Here is an 18,426-nt window from a genome sequence, read left to right as displayed (position 1 = left end):
GCTGTAAAAAGCTCACTGTTAAAAAACAGAAGTTCCAAAGCTGTTTGTCTACTTTGGGACTACAGCTGTAGCAAAAACCCACATATGTTGTTGACTTGTTTGAATTAACTACTTACTATAAATCAATCAAATTTTAAAAAATTTTAAAAAACAACTAAGTTTCCCTCTAAGCTTTTAACCTCCTTTCTGAGCCGCATATAAAACGTTGCACTCCCTCATCTCAAGCAATATTCCTTAGAGGGCACAGAAACTGAAATTTAAAGGCCCTGCCAGGGTCAGTAAAAATAAATAGTGTTTCACAACTGATCTTTCAACACTAGCTCCCTCAACAATTTCGTGAAAGAAAGTCTTCCTAAAAGGACCCTGAAAATAAAGACCAAAAGTGTTTTAGATATACATCAGAAAACAGAAATATATTTATTTAAACAGTAAGTGTATTTGTTTTTGTTTAAAGAGACAGCTATCCTACAACACTATTTTCTTCTGAGGAACAAAAGAAAGGGAAGTTCAGTGGGTTCATGACAAGTTCAGCGTGTTGTGCTGTATTTTCCAGTGTATTTTCCATTTTACCATCTACATATGGGATGCAAGATAAACTTGTCACATTCCTACTACTTTCAAATTGCTCTTCTCCAAACTACATCCTCTGGTCTGACCCCTTGTATATCACAGACCATTAAGTTTCACCCAAATGACATCACATGAAGCTCAAAGACTTTATTGGACATTTTGCCATCTGACAGAGAACAAGACACTGAAAGAGTAATCCCTATGAAAGAGCTGGACTCCTGAAAATATCTTTCTTGTATTTAAAATAAGCTCAAGCTTGCTGGCTTTCAGGGCACAAGACAAGCTCATGGGGTTTTTTTCCCCCCAACGTTTTGTGAAGGAGGGATGAAATTTAAAATTTGCCTGCAAAACGCACTTTTGCCTTTTTCAGTTGCTGCCTTTAAAGTATTAGCTAAGATTGTTGGGGGTTTTTTGTTTGGTTTGATGTTTTTTCATTTTTAATCTAGTGAACAGGTGTTACAGTTCTAAATAAACTCATTTTCTCTAGATTGCTACTTGTATAATTGAAATAAATTTGCATACTAAAGGACTAAACACAAATATCAATTAACAATATTTTTATCAAGCATCACTGAACAATTTGAATTGTGAGGGTCCTTTGGAGGTCGCCTGCTCCCAACCCCCACTGAAAACAGAGCCAGCTTCCAAGTGAGTGCAGGGCCATATCCCAATCCATTTCCAAGCATCTCCAAAGGAGATTCCACAATTTCTCTGTGTCACTTGTCCCAAAGCGTTCACTAGCCCCATTTTTAAAAACTTTTTCCTAATATCTAATTAGTATTTCCTTTGTTGCAGCTTATGTCTCTCACACTTGTTTTTTGCTGTACATCTACAAAAATCTGCCTCCACCTTCTTTGTACCTTCCCATTAGCACATATTCAAATATAGCAATAAAATCCCTTCTTAGCTTTGTCAACACTTAACAAACCCAGATTTCTCAGCCTTTCCTTATATATTATGCAGTCCAGCTCCTTATTCATCTTGAAGACTTGCTCCAGTATGTCAATGACTTTCTTTGATGGTAGCCAACATGACATATAATATGATATGCATGACAGGACATTTTACCTCAAAACATTCAAAAAACCAATATAATTTGAGAGTTTTTCAATAAACAAACACTCTCTGTACAATTTGGCAGCTTCAATATTATTCTTGACATTTAGCCCATACCAGAGTAGCTGTAAATATTTTCATGGCTATTGGAAGAGACATGATCTGTCTAAACAAAAGTCACACATTAGAGAAGGTGGGTGGAGATGGTTTCTTCCCAGCAGTGTATTTCTCGATAGATATTCTACAAGTCCAAGCTATGGAGTACAGAATATCCTATAACTGTCCAAAGAACTATCTGGAAGAGACACCCAGGAAGAAAACTAAAGTTTGAGGGAAAAGTCAACTTGAAAACTTACCATTGCCAAATCATCTCGACTGCAGTCCAGGGCAGCAATCATCACCTGTTCATATATTATCCAAACTGGACACAAAAGAGACATTAAACGCAGATAATTTTTTAAGATAATGGGAAACACCTACAATGTTAATAAGATTAATGATTTCTGTCTGCATGTTTTTCCCCTTCTACTCCCATGGATCACTACTGAAACAGGGACATTTTAAGAAACTGCTGGAATTAATTAAAAATGCATTTAAGTACTTTTATTGCTTTTAGTAACAAAGTACCTTTTGACATCTTGAAAGACAAAAAAAAGCTCTAATTCTCTGCTTTTCCTAAGATTATGGCTGCAGTCTTCTAAGTAGATCCCCATTAGGACTTGCTCTCTGATCAGACCTGGAGAACAGCCATTTGGGCTAGAAAGAAAACAAATTTCCCTTAACTGTTTCACTGCTGAAACCCTGCAAATGTTGCCTTCTTCCTGGATTTGAACAATTTCTCTAAATCAATAACAGATTACATTATTTCTGTTCTAGGCCTACTGAGGTCTTGAACATAAATAACTTAACAGTGTAGCTACACAAGTTGCAGAAAAGAGAGATTATAGTAGAGGGAAACATGTAATGCAAGTATTAGGAGTACAGTGTTTTGAACTCATGTAAATGCAATCAGGTGCACCCAATATTTCATAGGACTGAAGCAGAAGCAAATGTGTTCCAAAACAAAAATATAAAATAATAACAAAAAAATAAAAATACCAAAGGCACTCATATTTTTAAAAACAGTTTCACAGTATGAATTTCCAATGATTTTTAAAGAAATTGCTATTTTTTGCTAAGTATACAAAAGAAGAAAAACAGGCATTAATTCGCCTGTAGCCCCTCTTGCCCATTGGAACTATTTTTAAGACATACATTCTATTTTAATTACATAATGTATACATTTTTTCCATGATTGCAAAAACACATATATAGCTGTAGATAAAATACAGGTAACATATATCACCGATATAAATTATATAGTATGGTTTTTAAAAAAATTCTGAACACAAGAAAAAGATACTTTTAGAGTTTACAAAATTGCTCTCCCCGTTTGATCAAACCTCTACTTCGATAATCTAACTCCAGCACAGGCTAGTGTCAGATATTAGGTAAGAGAACACTTGTAAGAGAATCAAGTATCCAGTCCAGACAGATGTCTTTTTCTAATCTGTACAAGGGCTTTCTTGTTCAAGCCTAAAAAAGACCCCCAAAAATGCCAAAGGTCTTATTTCTCTACTCTGAAGTCCAACTCTACAGCTTTGGATTACTGATTGTCCATAAGAAAATCCCAACTTTTCATTAAAATTATGATGTGGACAATAGTATCCCCACCCCTTATACTGAATATTCAATAAGTTATTTTTATTTTAAAAACATTAATAATTATATTATTTTTTTTCGCAAATAACACTGGATGTCTTCTGCCTGAGAAGACAAGTTAGAGAGATACCCAAATAATCTACCCCATTGCATTCAATATGTTCCCTTCTATACGCATTCTGAAATTAGACATTGTAATATTCAGGTATTTTCTGAAAACACACGAAACAACAAGACTAACACCCATCATATACAACTCATTCACCTTCTGTCGCTACCCAAGAAAGAATTCTAAGTCTACCGTACATGTTTGGGCTTTTTTTGGTGGTTGTTTTCTGTTTGGTTGGTTTTAAAACTGTATACAGTTGCAATTCTGATAATACTTTTTTTAAAAAAGAAATTAAGCAGAATGCAAATATGTAAATAAGTTTCAGATACTTCTACACATTTGCTAAGAAGCTCAGGAACATTTCAACTAATTTATCTAATGAAACCCAAATGACATGTTTATGAAAGAATAAAATACATAAATCTTTAAAAGAAGGACAAACTCAAAAATGCAAAGAAAGCAAGCAAGCTTCTGCCTACTGAAATTAGTATAAGATAGTTAAAATGCCCTGATAATAATGATTTCATGAATAGTGGAAACTTAGAATTACCTTCAACTATAATGTCACACATGTAATGTCATAATAAAAACAGTTTTAAGATTAATTCCTTCAGTATGTATGATCTGATTAAGGAATAGCTTTCTCTGTTATAAAAAGGTATTTTTCAATTTTTGCAATGATGTTGAAGAACAGAAGATCAGTCAAATGTAAGCTAGGTAACAGTTTCAAGCTCAGTTTCTAACATATGGCCTAACTACTAATCCAGCAAAATAAGAGTTTTAGTAAGTAATTTTTCCACTGTAGCCCATATTTGTGAAAGAAACAAAATCTAGGAATTCTGCAGCCTATTAGACTAAGTAATATATACTTCATCAACATCAGTGGATACAGAAACGCAACACGCAAAATAGAGGCTGAAAAGAGGAAAAAAAAAATCAAATAATGGAAGTTTAAAAAATAATGATTGTTTACTTACTGTCATCTCCAAGTTTAGATGCATATTCATTAATTAACTCTTCTCCAACATCCACTATCTGTTCACTGTTTCGGTAGTTTTCTTCCCTCCATTTCCTCATTTTATCACGCATATCTGGGGGCAAAGGGGAGAAAAAAATGGAAATAAAATATTGAGATTTCCAGACAGTAATGGAATTTGAATTTTATTTCTGGAAAATATGTTTATGAAGAATAGGTTTAGAGAACAAAAGATCTAAAAATCTAGGATTTTTATTTCAAGAGCACATTTAGTATGGATCAGATCTCCAATAGAGCAGGCATACTCATGAAGTCAGCTGGAGAGCACTACCTAGCCTAGGTTTTATTTATCCTCTGGATCAGGAAATTGCTAAGAATGTGATTTTATATACACATATACATTTATCTACATGTAGATGTACCATATACAAGAACAGATTTTGAGGAAACTTATGGCAAATAGTTTTCATTAATAGATAACGGCTTTACTGGTACCAGGTAAATACTGCTGCCAGTATTTTTCTAAACTTTACAATAGCCGGAAAAACAAGCACAACGATAGATCTAATACTGACAGTTTTTCTTGCACTTCAAAATGCACAGTTAACATAACTGACAGTAAAAATTAAGCACTGAACTTTCCTCCATCTACCTGAAGAGATCTCGGGTAGCTCATAAGACTGCTATTGTGCTACATTTTATATTTTGAAATTCAACCAAAACCACTACAGGGTTACATTTCATATGCATGGGTAAAGTTAAATGGTTCTAGACACATGATGGTCCCTGGAAATTCAAAGTTAGACAGCAAGAATGTGAGAGAACACAAACATTCACGAAAGCTGACAAGCTAAACCCATATAAATAAATAAACTGTCTGATTTCTACCTACTCATTTACTTGGAAATTATCAATGCCTCCATTCCAGCGTGATTCCAAATGGAATAGTGTCTGAATTATGTATAACAGAACACACTTTTACCATTCATCACCTAAGTAGTGCATTTACAGTGATGGAAAAACAACTGCAGGACAGAGAAGAGCGTTATCGCCTGATGATCGAAAAACAAAGTAAAAATAAATGTTCTCATTCATGTGAATCTATCAAGTGGCTCGTTAGTTTTAGAAATACTAACTTTTAAGTAAAAGGCAGAAGAAAGAAATTGATGAAAACTGCAATAAAACTTACACAAGGCTTTTTACAACTTTGTCATACTTACTGAGTTTTTTACTACAAAAGCTATCAGAAGCCAATAATAATTTAAGTCTTGGAGGTAAATCTACAGACAGCACATACTACAAGTCTTGGCCAGTAGTTATCGGGGATTATAGAAAAAAAAAGCTAAAGAAATGTCTAGTTTAAATTACAATCACTCCTGTCACCTATATAGGCTGATCCTGAGCAACTGATACATTTGGTTTAGTCTTAGATTCTCTTACATTAGCAAGCTTCGCGCACATAAATCAAAACATTACAAGTTCAAAGGAGCAGACGCACTTGCCGCAATGTTTATTATTCCCTAAAAACTTGCAAGCATTCTACAGGAAGCCAAAAGAAATAATCTGTGTTGTATTTTTGTGTCTGTTAAGGCGTCAGTTAATTTGGCCTGAGCAACCAGATATAAAGTGATCCTCTTATAATTACTTAGACTTCGATTGTTTAGTTGGATCATAGTTTTCAAGTCCTCAATATCTAAAAGCACTTGATGAAATGAAAGAAGTTAAATGTTACCTTGCCATATAACAACTGTTACCATCAGCAGTCACTCAGGGACCCCATAATCATTATATTTCTAGAGCTCATTTCACAGAATGGTCTAGGTTGGAAGGGAACTTCAAGATCATCTAGTCCAACCATTAACCTAACATGGCTAAAACCACCACTAAACCATGTCCCTAAGCACCACATGTACCCGTCTTTTAAATACCTCTAGGGATGGTGACTCAACCACTCTGAGCAGCCTCTTCCAATGTTTGATAACCCTTTCAGTGAAGAAATTTTTCCTAATATCCATCCTAAACCTCCTCTGGCACGACTCAAGGCTGTTTCCTCTCATCCTATCACTTGTTATTTGGGATAAGAGACCGACCCCCCATTTGTGTATTGTTCTTCTGTTACACACACCAAATCTTCCACCACACCTCAGCTCCACCAACTCTCATCTTACAAAATATGAAACAAACCAAAAAGCCCACAAATCCACCAGTTCAGCAAGCTCACCTAAACTTAGAGGGAGCATCACGACCTGGCAACTGTTCCCTGTGGGTCTCCAGACACCTTCTCCTCACCCAGATGTACAGCCGGTACTCAGCAGGTACAGGCAGAGGTGAAGGCAGCTCAGCTGGGCACTGCGGATGCTGCCTTTAACCCTAACAACCCAGCTTTCAAAGGGGCCTCAACTAAAATCCCAGCATCTCGCCTCTGCCTGTTGTAATCCCATAAATTCATATATAAAATCCAGACTAAACTGATCTATCCCTTTCATTACAAATGAAAATTAGGAATACCTAAAAACTAGCAAACACAGCACAGAAGACAACAAAAACATCACACCAACATTTAATTGCACACAGATTATGATAGAGACAAAATGTTAGACTTTTCTATTTCCCAGAGGCCTTCCACACAAAGTTAATGTGAATTCAGTTTCTAAATCATAGGAAGGAACCAATCGAAAGTGGACTCTGACAACTAGAGACAGTAAAGATAGATGTGCTCACTTTTAAAATTCATTGAGGATTTTCTTTGTTTCATATGATGTTCCCCAATACATATATTTGCAAGAAAATGGCCTCACATATACAGAATGTTAAATTTCACTTTATGAACTATTTTATGACATTTTCAAAAATTACAAAGAATTCCTTGAAGAAAATCTCCCACAAACATGTAACAAAAACTCATAGTATGCCACTACTTAAGCAGCAATTTAACGCTGCTCATTTAATTTAATGATCCAGAAAACTTACTTGATTTAAGCAACAGTCATCGTGAGCTATTCCAAATCTTCCAAAATATTCTTTGCACTTGTTTTCAATTTATATTAAAAGAAATCTAGAAAAAGAGAATACGCCATCCCTTTCTGGATTTGGTTTTGATATCCAGTGAAGAAGAATTATTGACTGGAACAAGAATTGTCATGACAGCACTCAAAGATCTCCAGAAAGCCTGTCTATCACTTAGATCCGACTGACCCATGTTCAACTACTGTTCACACGGATCCCTGCTGCACCTTTTGGAAGGAGGAAATCACTAGCCAAAAGTCACTGCTTCATTTTAGCTGGGTTTGATATGTCAACACTATTATGCTTCTGTGCAAGGTATAGAAAGAAAAGAAAAGCTGGTTTATTTTGTCCAATTCTGACAATACGTCAGATGAGCTTTCTGTGAAATTAGTATTAGTTCTTGGCTATCATGACTGCTTCTTATTTGAAGAACATACTAATTCTGCACACGCAAGCTAACTTGTGTGCTACAAAACCTGCTCCTAAAATGAAGTTACACAGGTGTGGTATTCTTTCCCCCCCGCCGCCACCCCCTTAAATATTTCCACTCACGGGCCAAATTATCTTTAATGTATCACTGAAACCATGTTAAATACTTATGAACAGCCTCCACAAAGTTCTACAGGGCTTAAAAGGCTCCTGTAAGAGGCTCCACATCACCAGTTCTGCCTGACATGCTAAACTACTACATCATCCTGGTTTGCCAGACTTGCAATTCTTGGCTCCCTGTCACTCCACATAGTTTCTAATCCCTGTATATACGAAGTAAGCAGGAAACAAAATAACATTTCCTACAGGATAATTAGCAACAGTAGCAAAAAAAAAAAAAAAAAAAAAAAAAAAAAGGAGCAACATACCACTTTAGTCTCAAATAAGTACACTGTAAAATATATGATGTATATCCACATATAAGCATTTCTTTTCATCCAATAGCACTCTGAAGTCACATTTTGATCATCTAAGTCCACTGATCAAGATCCTGAAGTTAGAGAGGTTTTCCTGCTGCACAGGTTTAAAAATACACTTTAAAGCTCAAGACACAGCTTCATACAAAGTAAATAAAGAGAAAAACAAACACAACATCTCCAACAGTGGAAATCAGAGTTATTTTTAGTTATCTTTCCTAACTATCTGTGCAACACATTTACCTAACATAAAATTTAATCATTGTTAAACTCCCACCTTTGTCCCAAAGAACCCGAGTGAAAAGCAAAGCAAGGTATAAACTGTATTTCACCTGCCTCATGTTATTCTTCCTTGACCTCCAACCACAGTTTCACCTTTGAGCAACACATAAGCAAAAAAACCATATTGTTTAGAAAGGACCGAGTACATAAAGGACATTTTTCAGATTAATACCAACCACACACCTGGTTTCATAGAAATTAAGCATTTTAAACAAATTCAAGATAAGCTGTGTTCAAGTTCTTTGCTAGGGACTAGGTCGCAATGCTGCTGGGACCACCCCACTCGTGAAAAGCCTCATTGCACCAGGGATCTGTTAAAGTACACATGGAGTAAAGAGAAGAGCCTCTGCAGCCTGCTGCAGGAATGTTCATTTTTACTTTACTTTGCATCTCTTACAATAGAGGAAAAAATATATATAATTTTTCAAATGTGTGCTTCGAAAGTGCACACAGGTGCTTGTATCAAGGCACATCTTCAAGGTTTTCCCCGACCCTCCAAGTCTTTCACTTGGATGTAAATTGGAAGATAACAACTTAGAAGTCCCTATAACAAAACTCCCCATCTAGTCCCCAAAAATTTCCTATTCAGCATATCCATATGCAAAACTATGCACTTAGCACAATGCCACAAATGTCAATCAAAACTCTTGGAAATAGAATATGGAGGTTATTGAGGTGTGGGCCTGTGCAAACCTCATGAAGTCCAACAAAGCCAAGTGCAAGGTCCCACACCTGGCTTGGGGCAAACCCAAGCACAAATACAGGCTGAGCAGAGAATGGACTGAGAGCAGTTCTGAGGAAAAAGACTTGGGGGTGTTGGTTGATAAGAAGCTCAACATGAGCCAGCAATGTGTGCTGGCAGCCCAACTGTATCCTGGGCTGCATCAAAAGCGTGGCCAGCAGCTTGAGGGAGGTGATTCTGCCCCTCTACTCCACCCTTATGAGACCCCACCTGCAGTACTATGTCCAGCTCCGGGGTCCCCAACATAAGGACGTGGACCTGCTGGAGCGAGTCCAGAGGAGGGCCGCAAAGATGATCAGAGGACTGGAGCGGGGCTGGGCTTGTTCATCCTGGAGAAGAGAAGGCTCCATGGAGACCTTCTAGCAGCCTTCCAGTACCTAAACAGAGCCTTCTTGCTCTTGCCCTGGTGCCAGACGCTGGAGCTCTTCCCTTTCTCCCAAAGCCATAGGGCTCACAGTGTCCGACATTTGCTGTCCACTGCTGGGAGTGCACAGCTTCCTGCTGATAGAACTGGTTGAATATAATCCCTGTATTTTTTTATATTGGTACTGAAGAACCAGTATTAATCCCGGTATTACTGTTAATTATTTAGTCTTATCCTATTAAATCTATTTATATTTCAATCCTCGTGTTTCCTTTTTTCCCTGATTCCCCTTCCCTGGTGGGGCGGGGTCACTGGGTGATTGAATAATTGTCTAAACAACAATAAATCGTTACGGGTTTCTCAAATCGTAACAGCTACAAAGACCTGGGGAGCAGGATTTTCAAAAACTTGTAAGTCACTCTTCAGAGCTTCTGGGAGTTCCTCTGCAAATGCTTATCATCGAGTTTTAGGAAAACACCAGGCAATTTTCAGGCGTTCCAAAAGGCGGATGGAGCCACAACCCGCTGCCCGAGCCAAGGGGCCGTATTTCCCTGTGAGGGCTGCACTGCTATCTCGGGGGCATCGGGAGGCGGCGGGAAGAACCCCAAAAGGCTGTCCTGTGTGGGAAAGGGGGGCCCTTACCCACACCGGGGAGGCACCGGCGGGAGGGCCCCGGCCTGCACCGGCGCCTGAGGAGGGCATCCCGGCAGGCAGCCTCAGGCGGGCACCGGACCCTCTCCGCTCTCCGGGCGGCGACCGGCCGGCGGCGGGGGCTAACTGCGGCTCGCCAACCCCGCTCCTCGGGCAACGCCGCCCCGCTTGTGCCGGCCACCCGAACATCCGGCTCCTCGCCCCAGCCGCCCCCCGGGCCCGCCTGGGTACCACCGCCGCCGGCCTGCCCCGGGCCCGCCCCGCCGCCCTGCGCCCGGGGACCGGCCGGTCGGGGCAGCGGCGTTACCTTCCCAAGTCACGTCGTACATCTCCGACACCTTCGCCATCTTGGCGGCCGCCCCCGTGACGCGCCACCGTGACGGCGTTGGCCGTCATTGGCGGGGAAGGAGGGAGGGAGGGAGGGCGGTGTCCCGCGGCGAGGCCCGGGACCCGCCTCACGCCCGGCCCGCACGCCTGCGCCATCCCGCCGGGCCGCCGACCCCGCCCTCAGCGGCGAGGCCCGCACCCGCTGGCGGCGGGTCCCCGAGGAAGCGGGCCGGCAGGGACGGAGCGTTAAAGATCTGGCGCTGGTCCCGCCGTGGGTTTGGGGTTTGTCTGGTCTGCGTTCGCCTCGGAGCGCAGCGGGCAGGGGAGACGTGCGACCGCCTTTGCCGTGGCACCCTGCGCCGGGCCTGGCGTGGCTGAATTAAAGCGCAGAGTCGCTGCTGGCCTAGCCTGAACCGGAGCTGGCACTAAGGGCTGCACGTTAACTCCTCTTATTTCATAGTCCGTGTCCAGTTCACACGGCGCAAAGTGAATACGTACTGCCTGAGGAGGTGCCGACTTTGGTTTCTTTTCAGCCTGTGAACTGCCAGTGCTCCTTCTGGAGATGAGGGTGAACCATCAAGGATGATGGCCACGAAGGTGGTCAGAGGGCTGGAGCACCTCTCCTATGAAGACAGGCTGAGAGAGTTGGGGTTCTTCAGCCTTGAGGAGAGAAGGCTCTGGGGGGATCTTGTAGCAGCCTTCCAGTACCGAAAAGGGGCATACCGGAGGGATGGGGAGGGACTTTTTATAAAGGCATGTAGTGATAGGACAGGGAGTAATGCTTTCAAACTGGAAGAGGGTAGATTTAGATTAGATATTAGGAAGAAATCCTTTTCCTGTGACGGTGGTGAGGCACTGGAACAGGTTGCCCAGAAAAGTTGTGGATGCCCCATCCCTGGAAGTGTTCAAGGCCAGGCTGGGGGGACTTTGAGCAACCTGCTCTAGTGGGAGGTGCCCCTGCCCATGGCAGGGGGGTTGGAACTTGATGATCTTTAAGGTCCCTTCCAACCCAAATCATTCTGTGATTCTATGAACTATCCGTTTCTCTGCGTTTGCTCCAGCCACCCCATGTGCAGTGAACTACCACACCAGAAGCTTACTTACCAGAAACTGTCTTGACATTCAACTCTGTCAAGATCTCTTCTGGGAAATGCCTCAGACTCCATACGCAAAATTAATCCCCTAGCGCCATCAACAAATGTACCCTAGTATCAAGAAAACTGTTTCTGTATTTATTGTGTTGCTTCCTTTGAACTGGAATAAAATACTAATTCTCATTACAATCAGTAGTGTAATTACGTGTAATGACTTTGGAAGCTTAAAGGCCTCAACTGGAATTCAAATGGTGGTCTAAAAAGATGGTGTATGCCTAATTTTTCTTCCCTTGAAGTCACTGGATTGTTTAGACCTTGTGTAGCACAGCTGTACTTCCAGCTAATTTTCAGTGCTAATTTTACAGTGTCTGTATTATCTGAACACTCCCAAAAACATTTATGTATTTATTCGCATTGTATTCCTGTAGGTAGGGAACTATTATTCCCGTTTTACAGGTAAAGGAATGAATGCAGAATAGTTCCATGCCAGATCCATAAAGGATTTAGTACACACCTGCTCTGCACATTACAGGGTAACACTGAAATGCTGAGGTAAAATGAGAAATTAGCTTGCAGAGTTCAGTTCTGCTGGATTGCTGAGCTAGCTGTAATGCTTAATGTGCGACCCAGACAGAACTTTTTCAGCAAATAAATCCAAAATTTTGATCCTTTTAAATGCCCTGTCAGCTGCCACCTAATGCTGAAGGAACTGAAAGTTGAGAAATGTGTGTTTGAAGTGTTTGGGAGGGGTTCGGACTTTGGTTTCCCTGGACGCCTGGCTCTGTGCTTCTGCACCTGCCCACAGCTTTCTGTCTCGGCGGGAGGCAGGAGACAGTACCTCACAGGCGCTCCATCCAGTTACTGTTCTCGGAGATAACTCTGATCTCCCTGCTAGCTAGATCCAGACAGCTCCCCGGCTATGTTGGATCGCTTCCTAAGACACGCAGCCCTCCACCTGCACTGTAAGAGGAGACTGGGTCCTGCAGTTATGCACTGTAAGTGCTGCCTGCTGCCTTTTTTGGACATAGTCTTGAATGACTTGCCTAAAATCACATAGGCTGCTGTCTGCCGAGCTCAAAACTGACCCTTCCACTGCATTCTTCTGCTCTTACTGTGGAAGAGAAAACCGTCCACACTCACCAAGAGCCGGGAATTATTGTTACAATATCCCATTATGCCAGATACTGTTATAGTTGGAAACAGAAATGGGTTTGGTATTAAGGTTTTCCTGCTTGGAAACTAAAACAGTGGTTTTGAAAGCTGTTTTCTAATGCCAAGGAGCTCCATCACTTAATCTAAAGTTGAAAGTGTTTTGCTAATAAAACTTAAAATGTTCTAAAAAGGCAATAGTCATATAAAATCTCTTTTCTGGCTCTGTCATGTTCTGCTATTGTGCCACTTCTGCAGGAACCAACCAGAAAGGCAGTGATCCAAATCTTACATAGTAATGGTAAATGCAAGGTGTTTTGAGAAGCCTATTTAAAAATGCAGAAAACTCACCATAAGCTTTTTGTAGGTATCACAGCTGGTTCTACACACTACCAAATGAAAAAAAAAAAAATTAACAAATACCCCTTTTCACTGTTTCCTATTAAAAGACCTTTCTCTTTTCTTATGAAACCCATCAGTCAGTTCAATAATAATTCATTCAGAATTATGGTTCAGAGAAGTGATACCTGCCAAGAAAGAAGAACATAGTAAGTTTATTTGCAGCTTACCAATACAGCAAAGCACAGAAGTCAGTGTTCTGTGCATGAGATACGGGACATACAGAGATATTTGAGCTCGTCACCTAATAAGATCTAGAACCTATTTGGGGTTCTAGAGCCTGTTGGTGTTAATTTAGTAATGTAACAGTGGTGGCCTCCTTCAAGTAGGTAGGAGATAGGAGAAAACTCTGGGACAGTCGTGGTGCAAGGAATAATGTACACATATAGGATGCATGTACACTGTGAATGAATAAAGTGTTAATTTGTCTTCTGTATGAACCAAATGGTTCATTTGCTTGTTAAGATGAACTTTCCCACTGTGCAAGGGTAGGGACAAACTTAATTTTATGTATGGAGCGTTTACAGATACATTTAACTTGGGTAGTGATGGTAAACATCAGTCCTAGAAGGCAAATTAGTGGATGAAAAATACAGGAAATTCAAGAAATTTGAATCATGTGACTTAAGGACTCTGTGCTTTAATGAGATTTTTTTGAACCTGATCCTACTCGATATCCATTTGTTAACATTGGAACTTCAGATATTCTCTAACATCAAGTTTAAAATTTACCAACATAAAAGATAAGTAAGAAAATAATTGAGTAAATTTGCTTTAGGGGATTACTACGAGGAGTAATATTGAGAGGAGAACATTTTAACATGTTTTTAAGTTTTATCACAGCATCACCACAATTAACAAACATCAAGTAAAAATTTTGTGACTCATCTTGAAAAATTTGGAGGTCTCTTCCTTATCATTTTGACTAGCACCAAACTATTATATAATGGAACACATGTACATTTTGAATTTGTAATTCAGCATTAGTATTCACAGTCAATTTAAAATCAATTCCCTCTTTCTCCCTACCAGACTAAAGGACAAGAGGAGACCATAGCTGGAGGAGTTTTTTTTATCCTTGAGCTATAAATCTTCCTGGCTATTGACACTCACAAATGGATAACACGGCCAGAATTACATCATTCAGCGTGCCATGGAAAAAGGCAAAGAGGAGACACTTTTGGAAAGCTGGGGAAAACAAGAAATATAAATCAACTTGATGAATTGACAACTATAACAATCCTTAAGTTGAACAGTACTTCCTCTACAGCTCTAATCTTGATGCTCTAAACTGTATCCTGAGAGCCTCCCGAGGCTGATTTTAAAATGGCAGTGAACAAGCACCACAGATCCAAGTTTCTGAGTTCATATGAGAAGGTAATACGTGCTTCATTTTTAGCATTTACTAGCTGAGTATGTACAAGTTGAAACTGCTGTCCCAAAGACAGCTCTCTGTGTGCTTAATTAAGAATTTTTGTAGAGTCTTGACTAGATCCTGTGGGCATTAATTAAATGTAAGAATCCATTATTAATAATAATATGTTGCAGAAGCTTAAAGAAGGCCAAGAACGGGGCCAGCCCGGCCAGGAGATGGGCAGAGCAGGGCCATGCCACCCCCGGCCCCCCCTTGCCAGTGGTGCCAGGGACAGGGGTAGCGATGCCTGCAAACTACCAGCTGACCTAATCCCACCATTTTCATCCCATTTCTCTTCACAGCATGAATGCACTGCCCTTCTTAAGCAGGCCTGCAGGGCTCGGCAGTCTCCTGCTTGCTCATAGCAAGCAGCGCTACCCCTCTGAGGGCAGAGCAGAAGAAATAAATGTCGTGCCCACGTGCCTGCCAGGACAAGAAATGAGGACAAGAGGTGGCAGGACCACAGAGAGCCCCTTTTTTGGGGCAGCAGACATGCCGGTGCTCCTGAGCCATCGGCTGTAGGGGAAGCGGATGGGGCCGAGCTGGAGGAAGAGCTCAGGGCTGCGGGTCTGCAGCTGAGCAGGTCCCGTGGGCTTCCCTCAAGGGTGGTGGGGGCCACCGCAGGCAGCTGTACGCCCGTAGGCCTGCTGCCGAGAGGGCTCGGGTCTTCCCTCCTGCCATTACCTCTCCAGCCCCCAGCCCCCTTGCTCATCTCCTCATAGCTGCAGTACTGTGTCATGTACATTTGGGGTCTTTTTTGACTGACTCGAAATAAATTGTACTGAAGTTAAGGGAATTGAAGTGCTCTCCCCAGGCTGAAGTCTGCTCTCAGAATGTTTTCTTAACGCCCTCCTGACATCCTGACCATTTAAAAATCTTCTCATTTCTGAACCTTGTGTCTGTCTCACAAAGAATTCTCCTGTGCTTTCCCCCCAGTCCTTATTTATTAACTTTGTTCTCTTTTCCAAGTTCTTTCTTTGTGTTCAGCTATGTCTATTTTTGCGATGTTTCTGAGATCATTGTGTCTGGACAATCACTGGACATTTTATTCATAGATACAGGGGTTTGTGTTTCCACCCTTAAAAAGAAAGGTGAACTGTAGTGGAAACAAGGACTGGTTATCATACCTGCCAAGAGAAAATGATGGTGACGGCTTGTTGGTGGTAGCTAATCCATTCTCCTTTCAGCAGAGGCAGAAGTTACTTCCATGCTGTTCCTTGAGCAAGGCATCACCTCATACTGAGGAAAAGAAGTCTCTGTATACATGTTTCTAATCTCAGTATTAGAGATAAGAAAATCAAAATACAGGGAGCTGATGTAACTTAAGGTGAACTCCTAAAGCAAAATGAAGGACTTACCTCCCATTCATGCAAAATGTAATTGTTCAATTTGACAGTCCCTATTCCTGGTTCTAACCATATAACTATTTGCTGATCACACACATTTGTGTAATGCGCTGCTTACAACGTGTGCTGCCAGGTCCTGCTGCAATTAGGGTAGGTTTGTGAGGTGTCAAACTTCAACATTAATTTTCTAGGTGTTCAGCCCTTCTCCTGCCTTGACTTAGAAGCTTAGTGGCAGTGTAGACCTTGTTATTTGTCATTTAACCCCATATTTTCCTTACAAACTGTTTCCTTACAAACTGCCTGGCTAACCTTTATGAGTTTCCACACTGCCAGCTAGCTGCTTTTTTACCAGTCTGACCAATTGCTCTCACACTCCAAGTCACTGGTTAGAAAAGTAGAGTCTGTATCCAAAGGACTGGGCATGTCTGGAGGAGCTACAGTGAACACCACCATTGCAGTCGTAATGCACATCAGTATTGGCAGCAGCATCCTCAGCTGCATTTTTATTCTACCAAAGCCATAAGCACACCAAACACATGAAACAAAATTCATTAGAGGGCAAATAATGCCTTGGCTACATACTCTGCTGAAAAAACAGGAGTTAGATACTTGCTGGTTGTCCAAACTCCAATCTACTGATTGCTTCATCCAGTTCCTAAGCCTGGGGCTTCTTTTTGGAAGCAGAAGCAGATTGTAGAAGAGCAGCGGTACAACATGGACATGGCAATAGCAGGTATCCCTGGGCAATCGTGGAGCAATGTGCTCTGAACCTGCCCCATGAGATGGCCTGGGGAGGTTCTCTGTAGGTGCTTTTGGTAGTGCAGCCTCAGCTGCACCCTGAAGTACCAGGCAGTCTCAATTGCTGCCTTCTTTGCTTGATTTTGGAAGGAAAATTTCACGGAGGGGAGGAAGTTTTCTCATGGATTGATAATGAAAACAGAGGATTCTGAATTTCCTGGGGTGTCACTAGCTTTGATTTGGGATAGAAACTTTACTGGATGATTTGCACATTTCCCCCGCCTTGCCACATCCTTGGCAGTATGGCTGCCAAATGAGAGAAATAACATTTTTAAAGGACAAGCCAAGTAGAAAATGCCTCATAATAATCTAAACTGTGATTCTAATTACCATGATATTGTTACACACTAGAGCTTTTACATAAGATTTAAAAAAGAATATACAATACATCATTACAATCTGCATGAGAGAGTGTTAATAGACTGCAGCTTGTGAAAAAAAAAGTTAATCAAAACAAGGCTGTGATTTTGCCTGCAAATAATATGACTCCTTTCATGGAAACTGTTCATGTTAGAAGGCAGCAGCAGAAGGGTTCATCCTTCTTCACTTTAAATGCAAACAGACTGGATGTCTGTATAGAAGCTCTTTATCTCACAAGCTATTTATCTCACATTCAGTTTGCAGTCAGTGGAGCAAATTATGCATTCGTATGGTGCATCTCATCCTAAAGTAGGTGTCCAAGGAATAAGGTAAATCACAACCTACAGGCAACTCTTTCTTTCCATTAACTGTAAAGGGAATCATGAGAACTGGCTCAGCTGCAGATGTCTTCATTGACAATGTCTATGTTCAGTAGATGAATTCTCCCTAGAGTGGTATCTGCTGTCCTTGCTTGAGACTTGCTACAGCCACTGAAAACAGGAAAGAGAAAACACTGCTTTTAGCAAATCTCTCTTAGGGAATGAGTCATTAAAGTTCTCAACCCAAAACTCCTGAGAGTCTTCTTTCTTCTCTCCAGTGATGTTCTTTCTTTCTCTCACCATTGTAAAGAAGTGACATTTGCAAGTTTTTATACACCTACTAATTGATGAATTAAGGAAATAATCATTCCCCTTTGTTCATCTATATATTTTGCAGTCATAAGGTTTGTAAAAGAGAGTCTTTGAAGAAAGTTCTTCACTGGTGTAAAGTGCCACCATGCTTTTCCAGCCAGGAACCTGTGAAATATTTATGCTCCTAACAAGATGATCAGCTTGAAGGAGAGCAATGGATCCCCAGCTAGTGAAAGAGATCTTTTATATCAGCCATAACCATGTGGTGTTTACAGGAAATTGATGTCCACCAAGATAGGACACCAAGGAAAACTTGGTAAAGATAATTAAGTGCTGTAAACGACTGCTTGGGCAGACTATGGAGTCTTTGTCACTGAAGGGTACTAAGAACAGACAAAATAGGAATGATTGCATTAGAGGATGGGTTTCATGTTGCTATGACTTTCTAGATTATTTGTATGAGAAAGAAGAAAACAACTTACCTTCTGATTGGACTGCAGTTGCTTTGCCTTCTAGTGTTCACCTCTGAATTACCTGTCTTGGAT

General features: G+C 40.9%; 1 protein-coding gene across 2 annotated transcripts in view; it reads right to left on the bottom strand.

The window, feature by feature from the left end:
* The window catches only part of EMC2 (ER membrane protein complex subunit 2), a 42,796-nt gene extending 32,067 nt beyond the window's left edge, over positions 1 to 10,729 (bottom strand). Inside the window, exons 1-3 of one of the 2 annotated variants that reach the window (XM_074146069.1) lie at positions 10,670 to 10,729; positions 4,414 to 4,527; positions 1,983 to 2,047 (exon numbers count right to left, since the gene is read on the bottom strand). In XM_074146069.1, the coding sequence (XP_074002170.1) occupies positions 1,983 to 2,047; positions 4,414 to 4,527; positions 10,670 to 10,709 (219 nt within the window). In that variant the 5' untranslated portion in view covers positions 10,710 to 10,729. Of the gene's footprint in view, positions 1 to 1,982; positions 2,048 to 4,413; positions 4,528 to 8,275; positions 8,421 to 10,669 lie in introns of those variants that run through there. The other variant, XM_074146070.1, reaches the window with a different exon arrangement.
* Positions 10,730 to 18,426: the final 7,697 nt, after the last annotated feature.

Source organism: Numenius arquata, chromosome 3, assembly GCF_964106895.1.
Source record: "Numenius arquata chromosome 3, bNumArq3.hap1.1, whole genome shotgun sequence".
Taxonomy (NCBI): domain Eukaryota; kingdom Metazoa; phylum Chordata; class Aves; order Charadriiformes; family Scolopacidae; genus Numenius; species Numenius arquata.
The sequence above is the reverse complement of the archived record's forward strand: the minus strand, read 5'-3'. Positions and strand labels throughout refer to the sequence as shown.